The sequence below is a fragment of the Ranitomeya imitator genome, chromosome 2, assembly GCF_032444005.1.
Source record: "Ranitomeya imitator isolate aRanImi1 chromosome 2, aRanImi1.pri, whole genome shotgun sequence".
NCBI classification, from domain to species: Eukaryota; Metazoa; Chordata; class Amphibia; order Anura; family Dendrobatidae; genus Ranitomeya; species Ranitomeya imitator.
In genome coordinates, this window is record NC_091283.1 from 522,046,114 (window position 1) to 522,062,040 (window position 15,927).

General features: G+C 43.6%; 1 protein-coding gene across 2 annotated transcripts in view; it reads right to left on the bottom strand.

Annotated features, from left to right (window-relative positions):
* Nucleotides 1–15,927, bottom strand: part of ZNF385C (zinc finger protein 385C) — a 285,730-nt gene that overhangs the window by 79,434 nt on the left and 190,369 nt on the right. For both annotated transcript variants that reach the window (XM_069751794.1, XM_069751795.1), the window contains exon 3: nt 12,476–12,586. In XM_069751794.1, coding sequence (XP_069607895.1) covers nt 12,476–12,586 — 111 coding nt within the window. The remainder of the gene's footprint in view (nt 1–12,475; nt 12,587–15,927) is intronic.

A 15,927-nucleotide genomic window follows, 5' to 3' on the forward strand; every position in this document is an offset into this window, starting at 1 on the left:
CTGTTCAGCCAGGTTGTGGGAGCCAAGGTGTTCTCCAAGTTGGAATTAAAGGGGACTGTTACGTGTTACAGAACCACTCAGGACCCAGAATATGTTGTGCAGTTATATGTATGTATAATAGGTTCCATGTGAGATACATGTCCGTAATGCATCAGCCCACAGGCTGCGCCCCTGGGCAGAGGGGACATGATATTCCCCTTTTGTCCGCCCCCCACCTTTGTAATTCCCACAGTAAATATAGGCAGGCTCCGGCCACCTGCGGCTATTTTAATGTATGTCTGGCCTGCCGCTTTTCTATTGGCCTGCCCTCTGTATCTGTGTGATATATTCTGTGTCCTGTGAGTAAAGTGTTGTGAGACTGGAAATACTTGGAGAAGCAGTGATCTTTTTTGCCCATGTAACCAAGCAATTCCAGCCAGCGTCCTTCATTCAGACTCCAGCCAAAGCAGAGTGGACCTCCTGAAACACGGGGTCGTACTGAAAGAGGTACCCCAGCTTGGTAGACCCTGTTACAGGGACCTACAACCTCGTTAGATTCAGAGAACCCTGATTCTGAGAGACAACCCTGATACCCAAGGGTCATTTCGAGAGTCTGGTCATGTCTTTCAGTCTGACCAATACACCCGCGGTATTCCAACATTTCATTAATGATATTTTCCATCATTAGGTGGGCAGGTTTGTGGTGGTCTATCTGGATGATATTTTGGGTTACTCACCTGATTTTGAGACACATTGGGGGCATGTTAAACAGGTGCTACAATTATTAAGGGATAACAAACTATATGCCAAACTAGAAAAATGTGTTTTTGCCATCCAGGAGGTGCAGTTTTTGGGGCATCTGTTGTCATCTTCGGGTTTTCGGATGGATCCTGAGAAGGTCCGTGATGTCCTTGTTTGGGACCGTCCAGAGAACCTGAAGGCTCTACAATGTTTTCTGGGCTTTACTAATTTTTACCGGAAATTTATCCAAAATTATTCAATAATTGTGAAATCCCTTACTGACATGACAAGGAAGGGGTCTGTTTTTTCCAATTGGTCAGATGAAGCCCTGCAGGCTTTTTCCTCCCTAGATAGCTTTTTTGCCACGTCCCCTATACTCAGTCAACCCGATGGTTCCCAACCCTTTGTTGTGGTGGTTGATGTGTCGGAGGTAGGGGTTGTGTTCTGAATTCTGTTGTCGAACTCCCTCCTGTGGTCGTGAATGGTACTTCAGCGAGTTCTGTCTATGGGCTCCCTCTGGTGGCTATGAGTGAAGCTGCTGCTTCTGAGGTTTCTTACAGAGGTGACGTGGTTTATCCTTTGGTTGGCTGCTCTATTTAACTCCTCTCAGATCGTTACTCCATGCCAGCTGTCAATGTTTTTGCATTGGTTCAGTTCGCTCCTGGATCTCTCTGGTGACCTACCTTCTCCTGCAGAAGCTAAGTTCCTGATAGTCATTATTTGTTCACTGTTTTCTTGTCCAGCTGGTTATCATGATTTTGTCTTGCTAGCTGGAAGCTCTGGGATGCAGAGTGGCCCCTCCGCATCGTGAGTCGGTGCGGAGGTCCTTTTTGCACACTCTGCGTGGTCTTTTGTAGGTTTTTGTGCTGATCGCAAAGTTACCTTTCCTATCCTCTGTCTATTTAGTAAGTCTGGCCTCCCTTTGCTGAAACCTGTTTCATTTCTGCGTTTGTGACTTTCATCTTTACTCACAGTCAATATATGTGGGGGGCTTCCTTTACCTTTGGGGAATTTCTCTGAGGCAAGGTAGGCTTTATTTTATATCTCTAGGGCTAGATAGTTCTTAGGCTGTGACGAGGTGCCTAGGTCTGGTCAGGAGCGCTCCACGGCTATTTCTAGTGTGTGTGATAGGATTAGGGCTTGCGGTCAGCAAAGCTCCCACATCCCAGAGCTCGTCCTGTATGAGGTTTAACTATCAGGTCATTCCGGGTGCTCCTAACCACCAGGTCATAACAGGGTTGTGTCTGTGTTGTCTTAGAGTCCGTTACCTAGTAAATGGCATACATGCACTTTCTTTTCTAAAAAAATTGTCTTCAGCTGAGAGAAATTATTACGTGGGTAATAGGGAGCTTTGTCGATTAGATTGGCATTTGATAAATGGCGACACTGGTTGGAGGGGGCTGTCCATCCTGATACTATTATCACTGACCATAAGAACATCTCATGCCTTCAATCGGCTAAACATCTTAAAGGGAACCTGTCACCCCGTTTTTTGAGATTGAGATATAAATACTGTTAAATAGGGCCTGCGCTGTGTGTTACTATAGTTTATGTAGTGTACCCCGATTCCCCACCTATGCTGAGAAATAACTTACCAAAGTCGCCGTTTTTGCCTGTCAATCATGCTGGTCAGGTCGGGAGGGCGTGTTCACAGCGCTGTTTCTTCCTCAGCTTTACGTTGGTGGCATAGTGGTGGAGATGCAAACTCGGCTTTGGGAAAATGGCCGCCGCGATCTCTAATGCGCACGCGCGGCATCCCGCGGCCATTTTCCTGAAGCCCCGTGCAGCAGAGCACTCGATCTGCGCACGCGCGGCCCCAGGAAGATGGCCGCCCCCACCGACGAAAGGGATGACAGCGCAGATCGCGCGCTGCTTGTTCACGTGCCCACAGTGGATTAGTCACTTCAACAGGCGGACACCACTACGCCACCAACGTAAAGCTGAGGAAGAACCAGCGCTGTGAACACGCCCTCCCGACCTGACCAGCCTGATTGACAGGCGAAAACGGCGACTTTGGTAAGTTATTTCTCAGCATAGGTGGGGAATCGGGGTACACTACATACACTATAGTAACACACAGCGCAGGCCCTATTTAACAGTATTTATATCTCAATCTCAAAAAACGGGGTGACAGGTTCCCTTTAACCCTAGGCAAGCTAGATGGTCCCTGTTTATTACTAGGATCGATTTTGTTGTTACTTTCTGTCCAGGGGTCAAAATGTCAAGGCTGATGCTTTGTCCCAGAGCTTCCCTTGTGGTGGTGACCATGAGAGCCATGCTCCAAGATTGCAGAAGGGGGTAGTCATTTCGGCATTGTACCCTGAGCTGGAGGGTGAGGTATTGGAGGACCAGGGGGACACCCCGGCCTCCTGCCCTTCAGGAAGGCTATTTGTACCATCTAATCTGTGCCGCAAAGTAATTAAGGAACATCACAACTCTGTGCTTGCTTGTCATCTAGGTGGTAAGACAACTGCGGACCTCATTTCTCATTGTTTTTGGTGGCCTGGGTTGCATCAGGATGCGGTTGAACACATACTCACTTGTAGTATCTGCATCTGTATTGCATACCCATCCGTATGGTACTCTTCTTCTGCTACCTATTCCTAGCAGGCCATGGAAACACTTGTCCATGGATTTTATTATTCACCTACCGGTATCTGCAGGCAGGACTGTGGTTTTGGTGGTTGTAGATGTGAATAATTTATCTGAATCTTTCGTCACATTACTGGCACTTCCGAATGCCAAGGCTCTTGCTCAGGTGTTTATAAATGAGATTGTGAAGCTTCATGGGGTTCCCTCCGATGTGGTGTCAGATCAGGAGACTCAGTTTTTTTCCAAAACCAGAAAAGCCTTGGCACTCTGAAGGAAATTTTGGCGTGCAATGAAAATGTTTATTGATGTGCATCCATAAAGGCAAGTTGAACGTTTTCGGTCCATATCCGGACCTTCATCAGAACAAATATACTGGCTGACAGAAAGCACTTCCATGTCTGGACCTGAATGTGAATGACTTTGTGTGGTTGTCTACCAGGAATATCAGATTGAAGGTTCCTTCCTGGAAGTTGGGACCTTGATTTATTGGTCCCTATAAAACCGCCATCATTATCCCCGAAGTGTTTTGTCCTGAGCTACCTCAGGCCCTTAAGATCCACAATGTCTTTCACAGGACTCTGCTCAAGAAATATGTGGAACCTCTTAAGTCCCCACCCATACCGTCACCTCCAATAATGATTGATGGTAATCTGGAGTTTCAGATTTCAAGGATTGTAGATTCTCATCTCCAACATCGTTCCTTACAGTACTTGGTGCACTGGAAGGGTTATGGTTCAGAGGAGAGAATGTAAGTTTCAGCATCAGAGGTGAATGCCCCCAGGCTGGTTCGCCCACTCCACACCTCTTATCCTGAGAAACCTGGTCCCGAGTGTCCAGAGGCCACTCATAGAAGGGGGTACTGTCACGGGTGTGTCAGAGGCAACAGACTGTCTCTCTGCATCTTGCTACAGAAGGTCTCTTTGTTTAGCATCACAGATGCTTCCTTAATCCTTCTGACTCTTGGAACCAGCAGCAACCTCCCTCCTGTTCCAGTTGACACATCTGACCTGGGTGTTTATAAATCCCCAGTCTGCTGCAGAGAGCTTCCAGTGATATTCACATATTTCACATATATATATTGTGAAGGCTTGGAACTATAGCAGTCGGCTAACTTCCTCTCTGAAGCTGTTTGAGGACGTTTGGTGTTACCTCTCCGAGTCTGCTAAAGCTAAGTTCATTCCTCTTGTCTGTCTACCGTTTTGTCTTAAAGGGAACCTGTCACCCCGTTTTTTCAGATTGAGCTATAAATACTGTTAAATAGGGCCTGCGCTGTGCGTTACTATAGTGTATGTAGTGTACCCTGATTCCCCATGTATGCTGAGAAATACATTACCAAAGTCGCCGTTTTCGCCTGTCAATCAGGCTGGTCTGGTCAGGTGGGCATGTTCACAGCGCTCTTTTCTTCCCCAGCTTTCCGTTGGTGGCGTAGTGGTGTGCGCATGTCCAGAGTTCCGAATTCCCTGCGCCCACGTGAAGACACAGCGCGCGATCTGCGCTGTAATCCCTTGCATCGGTGGGGGCGGCCATCTTCCTGGGGCCGCGCGTGCGCAGATTTAGTACTCTGCTGCACGGGGCTTCAGGAAAATGGCCGCGGGATGCCGCGCGTCCGCATTAGAGATCGCGGCGGCCATTTTCCCAAAGCCGAGATGCAAACTCGGCTTTGGGAAAATGGCTGCCGCGATCTCTAATGTGCACGAGCGGCATCCCGCGGCCATTTTCCTGAAGCCCCGTACAGCAGAGCACTCCATCTGCGCACGCGCGGCCCCAGGAAGATGGCCGCCCCCACCGATGCAAGGGATTACAGCGCAGATCGCGCGCTGTGTCTTCACGTGGGCGCAGGGAATTCGGAACTCTGGACATGCGCACACCACTACGCCACCAACGGAAAGCTGGGGAAGAAAAGAGCGCTGTGAACACGCCTACCTGACCAGACCAGCCTGATTGACAGGCGAAAACGGCGACTTTGGTAATGTATTTCTCAGCATACATGGGGAATCAGGGTACACTACATACACTATAGTAACGCACAGCGCAGGCCCTATTTAACAGTATTTATAGCTCAATCTGAAAAAACGGGGTGACAGGTTCCCTTTAAGTTTACAGTGGGGATTGACCAGTGCTCATCCCCTCCCTCTCCCTATCTGGGGCTTAGCTCTAGGGAGATACAGGGCTTAGGTTCTTGCTCAGAACCAAATTAGGGATGGTAGGGCAGGTAGGGTGTTATCAGATCTGCCTAAGGGTCTCCACTCACCCTTTCCCTAGTGTCTGGACCTCCTTCTCTTCATCCCTTCGTGTTACACTTATTCTTTCCACACTGTGCATGACACTGAATCTAAAAATTGTGGAACAATTTCAGAAAAATGTTCCTTAATATAAAATTGCAAAGACGATAAATATCCAACCATCTATAGTATATCATATCATCAAAAGATTCAGAGATTCCAGAGAAATCCTTTTGCACTAGGGACAAGGCCGATGCTCAATATTGTATGCTCATGATCTACGGGTTCTCAAGTGGCACTGCATTAAAAACAAGCATGACTCAGTTGTGCAAATCACTGCAAGGGCTCATAAATACTTCCAGAAACCATCGTCTATGAACACAGTTCACGGTGCAATCCACAAATGCAAGAGAAAGCTCTTATTATGGAAAGAAGAAGCCGTATATCAACACAATCCATCTTCTCTGGGCTAAAGCTCATTTTAAATGGACTGAGGCAAAATAGAAAACAATTCTGTGGTCAGATGAGTCAAAACGTGAAATTCTTTATGGAAACTACAGATGTCATGTCCTGCAAATTTAAGAAGAGAGGGACCATCCAGCTTGTTATCAGCTCACAGTTCAAAAGCCAGCATCTCTGATGAAATAGGGCTGCATTAGTACCTATGGTATTGGCAGCTTACACATCTAGAAAGACACTATCAATGCAGAGCATTATATACTGTACAGGTTTTAGAACAACATATGGTCACATTCAGACAATGTCAATTTCAGGAAAGGTCTTGCATATTTAAGCAAGACAATGCTAAACCATATCCTGCATCCATCGTAACACCATGGCTTTGCAGAAGAGGTTGAGTGATGAACCGGCTGCCTGCAGTCCAGACCTTTCCCCAATAGAAAACATTTGGCACATTATGAAAGGAAAACTATGCCAAAGATGACCCAGGACTGTGGAGCAATTAGCATTCTACATCAGAAAAGAATGTGACAATATTGTTCTCCCGAACCTCAATAATAGACATGGACCAGTCTAAACTTTTTGATATGTGTTAACGTTATACATTTCTAAATTAGTTATTCTTTTCAAATGAAATGGAAAAATTTCTAACTTTCAACTGCTGATCTGTGTTCTGTTGTGAATAATATCTGGCTATAAGAGATTTACAATCTCTGAATTCTTGTTTTCTTTACATTCTACAGTGTCCCAACTTTTTTTTTAGGAATAAGGCTGTGTATATACAGTATATATAAAACTACCCCTAACATGACCCTGACTTCAGGGTATAAAATGGGTTCAGTCAAAGGGTTTCCATGGTAGACTGGGGCCTGCTGAAGGAGATTAGTAGATTGACAATATTCTGCGATACTAAAGTATAACAGGTTTAACCCCTTCCTGACACATATACTGCTCTGTAGGTGAGTTCCCGCAAAGAGAAGTATATGAATGGCGCTGCAATCGCGCTTCACGCTGAGCGCCGTGGCGATTTTGTGTGGGTGTCAGCTCTGTATGAGAGCCGACACCCTGCAGCAACACCCATGATCGGTGCTAGCACCGATCATGGGCATTTAACCCCTCTGATGCTGCTGTCATACCCTGGCACCAAGATGGCCACAGGGTCCTTGCAGGGTCCTGCTGGGAAGGTGGCTTATGAGCACCTGATGAGAGCAGGCGCTGGCATGCCTCCTTCCCTGCCTGTCAGATGCTGCTCTGATACTCTGTTCTTTTTTTTCTTTATTTAGGGATTTATTTATTTTTTTTTTTTAAAGGAAATAACTATTTTACCAATAAATACATTTATTTATGGAAAATAAATAAAAGTACATATCTTTGGTATCGCCGCGTCGGTAACGACCCGCTCTATAAAACTGTTCCACTAGTTAACCCCTTCAATGAACACCATAAAAAAAGCGGCAAAAAACAATGCTTTATCATCATACCGCCGAACAAAAAGTGCAATAAAATGCGATCAAGAAGACTTGCTAGCTGGAAGCTCTGGGATGCAGAGTGGCATCTCCGCACCGTTAGTCGGTGTGGAGTTCTTTTTGCACACTCTGCGTGGTCTTTTGTAGTTTTTTGTGCTGACCGCAAAGATACCTTTCCTATCCTCTGTCTGTTTAGTAAGTCTGGCCTCCCTTTGCTGAAACCTGTTTCATTTCTGCGTTTGTGACTTTCATCTTTACTCACAGTCAATATATGTGGGGGGCTGCCTTTTCCTTTGGGGAATTTCTCTGAGGCAAGGTAGGCTTTATTTTCTATCTCTAGGGCTAGCTAGCTCTTAGGCTGTGAAGAGGCGTCTAGGGAGAGTCAGGAACGCTCCACGGCTATTTCTAGTGTGTTGGATAGGATTAGGGTCTGCGGTCAGCAGAGCTCCCACATCCCAGAGCTTGTCCTGTGTGAGTTTAACTATCAGATCGTGCCGGGTGCTCCTAACCACCAGGTCCATAACACTAAACCACATTTAACGCCCACATGTTTGGCATTTCTGTAGTGATGAGAGCCTGCCTAATTTACAGGTGTGTGTATCCAGAAGCACGGGCTGGGCATAATGTACTGGTCAGTGCAATGCACTGGTCACTACAGCTTACTGGTCACTACAACGGCAGTTTACAGTTTTCACTCAGCAACATCCACTGCTGCCTGTTTCTGGAAAACACCCATGGAGTCAAAATCATCACTACATTTGTAGATAAAAAGGGTTATAATTTCCAAAATGTGGTCACTTGAGGGGGGATTCTGCTTTTCTAGCACTTAGTGGCTCTTTATATGGAATCCGCAAACTAGTCTAGGAAAATCTGTGCTCCAGGAGGCAAATAGCGCTCCGTCCCTCCCGACTCTCTCCATATGGCAAAGCAGTATTGTACATCCACATATGGGATATTTCCACATTCAGCAGAAATTGTTGGACAAATTTTGGTGCCATTTTTACCCATTTCCCAGTGTGAAAATATAAAACTTGGGGCTAACACACAATCTTGGTGGTAAAAATGTAAATTATTTTTTCTTCACTTCCCAATGATATAAAAGTCTGTGACACACCTGTGGTGTCAATATAATCACTGCACCCTTAGATGAATTAATTGAGAGGTTTAATTGGTAAAATGGGGTCACTTATGGGGGGACTCTGCTGTTCTGGCACCTCAGGGGCTCTGCCAATGTATCATAACATTCTGAAACAAATGCAGCAAATCTGCACTGTAATATGGAGCTACTTCTCTTCTGAGCTTTGCACTGTGCCTCAAAAGTAGTTTTCGACCACATGTGGGGTATCAGTGAACTCATGAGAAATTGCACAACAAACTTTGGGGTCCATTTTCTCCTTTTGCAATTGTGAAAAAACAAAATTTATAGCTATAAACGTTATAGACTTCTGGGGGTTCAAAGTGCTCAATACACATCTAAATAAAGTCCCAAGGGGGTCTAGTTTCCAAAATGGTGTCATTTATGGTAGGTTTCCACTGTTTAGGCACATCAGATGCTCTCCAAACACGAAATGGCTTCCGCTAATTATTCCGTCAAATTTGCATTCAAAAAGTCAAATGCGCTCCTTCCCTTCCAAGCCCTGCCATGCACCCAAACAGTAACATTTCCCCACATATGGGGTATCAGCAAACTCAGAAGAAATTGCACAACAAATTGTATGGAGCAATTTCTCCTGTTACCCTTCTGAAAATGCAAACTATGGAGCTAAAAAAGATTTTGGGGAAAATGTGATTTTTTTTTAATTTCCACTGCTCTACGTTATAAACTTCTGTGAAGCACATGTTGGTTCAAGTTGCTCAATACAAATCTAGATAAGTTCCCTAAGGGGTCTAGTTTCCAAAATGGGGTCACTTGTTGGGGGTTTCCACTGTTTAGGCACATCAGCGGCTCTCCAAACGTGACACGGCAACAGCTAATTATTCCAGCAAATTTTACATTCAAAAAGTCAAATGGCGCTCCTTTCCTTCCAAGCCCTGCCATGCACCCAAACAAATTTCCCCCACATGTGGGGCATCGGCATGCTCAGGAGAAATTTCACAACAAATTGTATGGTCTGTTTCCTCCTGTTAGCCTTGGAAAAGTTAAAAAAAAATGATGTCTACACAAAAATTTTTGTGAAAGAAGTATATGTTTGATATTTTCCATCATCATTCCAAAAGTTCCTGTGAAGCAACTGAAGGGTTAATAAGCTTCTTGAATGTGGTTTTGAGCACCTTAAGGGGTGCAGTTCTTAGAATGGTGTTACTTTTGTTATTTCTGTAATATAGGCCCCTCAAAGTCACTTCAAATGTGAGATGGTCCCTAAAAAAATGGTTTTGCAAATATTTTTGTAAAAATGAGAAATTGCTGATCAAATTTTAACCCTTATAACTTCCTAACTAAAAAAAAAAAAAAAAGTTTCAAAAATTGTGCTGGTGTAAAGTAGACATGTGGGAAATGTTGTTTATTAACTATTTTGTGCGATATGACTCTGATTTAAGGGCATACAAAGTAAACCTTTGAAAATTGAGACATTTTTAACATTTTCGCCAAATTTCCTTTTTTTTCACAAATAAACGCAAGCTATATCAAAGAAATCCAATCGAGATAAAGAAAGGCAGCACTCACCGATCCATCCGAGACAGGTATCTTTATTGTTACAGATTAAAAGTCTTCACGGCCGGGGGTACAGATTCAAAAGAGTGCGGCAGGCCTGACTCAGGCTTGCCGCACTCTTTTGAATCTGTACCCCCGGCCGTGAAGACTTTTAATCTGTAACAATAAAGATACCTGTCTCGGATGGATCGGTGAGTGCTGCCTTTCTTTATCTCGATTGGATTTATTGGCATGTGTTGTCGGCAGAAGCACCCGAGGTCCGGCGGCTACATCTCTGTTCACAGGCGTGAGAACTCAGCTGTGTCATTAGGAGGTGGTGCGGGCTACTGCGTTCCCGAGACTGACTTATATCAAAGAAATGTTACCACTATCATAAAGTACAATATGTCACGAGAAAACAGTCTCAGAATCAGTGGTATCCATTGAAGCATTCCAGAGTTATGACCTCAAAGTGACACTGGTCAGAATAGTAAAAATTGGCTTGGTCAGGAACGTAACAACAGGCTTCATGGGTGAAGGGGTTGAAGGGTTTTTTCCACAACCAAAGTTAATTTTAATCAACATTTGAATCAATAGATCTTGGAATAATAATAAGTTCCACAATTGGATGTGTTTAAATAAAATGTTTCTATGCTTACTGCATCAATGCAGTGTGGGATGGAGACGATCAGCCTGTGGCACTGCTGAGGTGTTATGGAAGCCCAGGTTGCTCTGATAGCAGCCTTCAGCTCATCTGCATTGTTGGCTCTGGTCTTCCTCTTTACAATACCCCAGAAAACCAGGTATTGGTACTTTTGGCAGTGTGGACAGGTGCCATATCCTGCTGGAGAATTAAATTTCCATCTCCAAAAAGCTTGTCGGCAGAGGAAAGCATGAAGTGCTCTAAAATTTCCTGGTAGACGGCTGCGCTGACTTTGGTCTTGATATAACACAGTGGACCTACACCAGCAGATGACATGGCTCCCCAAACCATCACTGATTGTGGAAACTTCACACTAGACCTCAAGCAGCTTGGATTGTGTGCCTCTTTCATCTGAAAACAACACCTTGGACCACTGAGGTAACAATTCAGTTATTTTTCTCCTTGGCCCAAATAAGACCCTTCTGGCGTTGTCTATTGGTCATGAGTGGCTTGACACAAGGAATGTGACACTTGTAGCCCATGTCCTGGATACATCTGTGTGTGGTGGCTCTTGAAGCAGACTCCAGTAGCAGACCACTCCTTGTGAATCTCCCCCAAATTTGTGAATGTCCTTTTCCTAACAATCATTTCAAGGCTGCGGTTGTCCCGGTTGCTTGTGCACCTTTTCCTACCACACGTTTTCCTTACACTCAACTTTCCATTAATATTCTTGGATACAGCACTCTGTGAACAGCCAGCTTCTTTAGCAATGACCTTTTGTGGCTTACCCATAGGATCAAAACACCAGAATTATGTTTTTTTGGCCCCCACAACATTGCAATTAAATGCAACAAAAGGAGATATAAACATAGTATCTACCTCAAAATGGTATCATTAAAAATGTCAGCTCAAGGCACAAAAAATAACTCCTCACACAGCCACAGATCCCGAAAAATTAAAACGCTATGGGTCTCAAAATATGGCAACAAAAGCAACAATTTTTTTTCTTTTTTACAAATTTCGACATTTTTTTCCACCATCTAAATAAACTATATATGCTTGGTATCTGCATAATTGTACTGACCTGGAGCATCATATTGTCAATCTTGTTATTAAGGGGAAACTGTCCGTAATTAACCATGCTAAGCCGTCTTTAGGGGCATGTGAATCATAGGAAGCTAAATAAAATGATATCATAATACCTGATATCTTATCTTATTCCAGAGAATTCTATGTTTTTTTTTTTAATATGTAAAAAAGCTGTTAGGATCTATGGGCAGGATATAGATCCTCTCTAGAATCTGCCTCCAGAGCTTATTTTAAATGAATAGGTGCTTTACTAGTGTGAGACATGTAGATCAGGGGAGCAGACTGTCAGTCATTACATATCACTCTGGTAAGGCCCCTTGTAATTTAAAATAAGCCCTGGAGGCATATTTCCTAGGAGATCTATGCCCCACCCATAGATCTTAACAGCTCATTTACATATTAAGAAAAAAGTTAATATCTCTGGAAGAAGACATCAGATCGCAGATATCAAACAATAAATTTATTGAGCTTCCTATGACCTGCATTCTTACATAGACGGCTTAGAAGGGTTGATCCTACTGACAGATTCCCTTTAAAATATATAACACACTATATTGTTAGTGACTGAGTGCTAGTATCAATAACTGGACGATGTGCATATGATTAAAATCCCAAATACTTTGCATTGAAAAAAATTGCAGTATGTTCTTACCAGAGAGTTGAACCTGAGATGGCAAATATTGCAGGATATGAAAGGTTTTCTCCTTGGAGGAGAAGGCCCACCAAAGGTATGATTAATGACTGCTTTTTGCACTGGGTCCATCTGAAAAAATAAAGTTTTACATTTAATCATTACTGTAAACCTTTTGTAGAATTAAAGAGTACTTACTGATGAGACATGTATCTATACTGAACAAAAATATAAATGTAACACTTTTGTTCTTGCTCCCATTTTTCATGAGCTGAACTCAAAGCTCTAAGACTTTTTCTATGTATGCAAAAGACCTTTTCGTCTCAACTACTGTTCATAAATGTGTCTAAATCTGTGTTAGGCTATGTGCACACGTTGCAGATTATTTGCGGTTTTTTAGCGTTTTTGCGTTATAAAAACGCTATAAAACCGCAAATAATCTGCATACATTAAGCATCCCATCATTTATAATGGAATCCGCAATTTCTGCGCACATGATGTGCGTTTATCCGCATGAAAAACGCATTGCGGAAAAATAATGAACCTGTTAATTAATTTAGCGTTTTTTTCGCGGTTTTCCCACTGTCTAATGCATTGGGAAATGTCCGGGAAAAAACGCGCAAAAATCGCGTCAAAACCGCGCAAAAAAAGCGCAAAAAAAACGCATGCGGATTTCATGCGGAAATCTGGCAGAAATGTCCGGATTTCCACAGGAATTTTCTGCATGAATTCCTGAACGTGTGCACATAGCCTAAATGAGCACTTCTCCTTTGCCAAGATAATTCATCCACCTCACAGGTGCGGCATATCAAGATGCTTATTAGATACTCTTTCTGCCCCTGACGAAGCTACCTGTGTGTAGCGATACGCGTTGGGCTTCGGCCCCCCTCCTCTCTCCTGACTGACACCCTGGCTTCAGCTCCGTCACACCTCCTGGCTGCCTGCGGCTCTGCAGCACCTGTGTAACGTATATACCCTCTGTATCTCTTATTTGTCTCCCACTTGCTCTGATTTAGACATTGGTCGTGCTCACTGTTCATTATTTATGTGTGCAGGTAGCAGACATTATACTATCAGTGTGAGATAGGGTTATTTACATTTCATTAGTCCGATGGACTCTCAGGTGGTATGTGTTTGACCGCTTCATGTTAGATTACTGCATATTGGGGATAGGAGCTTTAGTTTAGTGGTTATGCACTCAGCACCTGCATGTACAGGTCCTTCTCAAAAAATTAGCATATAGTGTTAAATTTCATTATTTACCATAATGTAATGATTACAATTAAACTTTCATATATTATAGATTCATTATCCACCAACTGAAATTTGTCAGGTCTTTTATTGTTTTAATACTGATGATTTTGGCATACAACTCCTGATAACCCAAAAAACCTGTCTCAATAAATTAGCATATCAAGAAAAGGTTCTCTAAACGACCTATTACCCTAATCTTCTGAATCAACTAATTAACTCTAAACACATGGAAAAGATACCTGAGGCTTTTATAAACTCCCTGCCTGGTTCATTACTCAAAACCCCCATCATGGGTAAGACTAGCGACCTGACAGATGTCAAGAAGGCCATCATTGACACCCTCAAGCAAGAGGGTAAGACCCAGAAAGAAATTTCTCAACAAATAGGCTGTTCCCAGAGTGCTGTATCAAGGCACCTCAATGGTAAGTCTGTTGGAAGGAAACAATGTGGCAGAAAACGCTGTACAACGAGAAGAGGAGACCGGACCCTGAGGAAGATTGTGGAGAAGGACCGATTCCAGACCTTGGGGAACCTGAGGAAGCAGTGGACTGAGTCTGGTGTGGAAACATCCAAAGCCACCGTGCACAGGCGTGTGCAGGAAATGGGCTACAGGTGCCGCATTCCCCAGGTAAAGCCACTTTTGAGCTACAGAGAAGCAGCACTGGACTGTTGCTAAGTGGTCCCAAGTACTTTTTTCTGATGAAAGCAAATTTTGCATGTCATTCGGAAATCAAGGTGCCAGAGTCTGGAGGAAGACTGGGGAGAAGGAAATGCCAAAATGCCTGAAGTCCAGTGTCAAGTACCCACAGTCAGTGATGGTGTGGGGTGCCATGTCAGCTGCTGGTGTTGGTCCACTGTGTTTCATCAAGGGCAGGGTCAATGCAGCTAGCTATCAGGAGATTTTGGAGCACTTCATGCTTCCATCGGCTGAAATGCTTTATGGAGATGAAGATTTCATTTTTCAGCACGACCTGGCACCTGCTCACAGTGCCAAAACCACTGGTAAATGGTTTACTGACCATGGTATTACTGTGCTCAATTGGCCTGCCAACTCTCCTGACCTGAACCCCATAGAGAATCTGTGAGATATTGTGAAGAGAAAGTTGAGAGACGCAAGACCCAACACTCTGGATGAGCTTAAGGCCGCTATTGAAGCATCCTGGGCCTCCATAACATCTCAGCAGTGTCACAGGCTGATTGCCTCCATGCCACGCCGCATTGAAGCAGTCATTTCTGCCAAAGGATTCCCGACCAAGTATTGAGTGCATAACTGAACATTATTATTTGTTGGTTTTTTTGTTTGTTATTAAAAAACACTTTTATTTGATTGGATGGGTGAAATATGCTAATTTATTGAGACAGGTTTTTTGGGTTATCAGGAGTTGTATGCCAAAATCATCAGTATTAAAACAATAAAAGACCTGACAAATTTCAGTTGGTGGATAATGAATCTATAATGTATGAAAGTTTAATTGTAATCATTACATTATGGTAAATAATTAAATTTAACACTATATGCTAATTTTTTGAGAAGGACCTGTATACCTTCCTGGGTTGTACCTTTTGCCAGATCAGCGGGAGTGTTCAGTTTGGATGGGGGGAGGAGGGGGAGTTCTTACTATCTACGGGGCATTGTTTTCATGTATGTGTTTTTTAAGTGGTTTTATTGTACTGTTTTTCTGTGTGCACTTTTCTAATAAAAGCCATATTTTGTAATTGTTTGGTGATCTCCCTATCAGCGTATTCTTTTCTCTTTGCGTATTGGTTTACTGTTTTTGTACGCTGTGGGATCGATCCCATTGTCTATATTTTTATATTTCTATGGTGCCCTCCATACTATTCATATAGATGCTTATTAGATACCGTTATTGTTGCCTCCGGTTGGCCACAATAAAAGGCTACTCGAAAATGTGCATTTTTACAGTATTAGTGGTCAGGGGGTGGAGGTTAGGCTCAGAAAACAAAACCAGTCAGCATCTGCGGTGACCTGACCACCATTTGCCTCATGCAGTGCAACACATCTCCTTCGTGTAGAGTTGATCAGGTTGTTGATTGTGGCCTGTGGAATGATGGTCCACTCCTCTTCAATAGCTGCAAAGTTTCTGGTTATTGGCAGGAACGTGAACACACTGTTATATATGCTGATCCAAAGCATCCTAAATATTGTAACGCTCGCGCCAAGACTGGTTGGCGCTGGCGCCTGGGGGTGTGGCCCCACT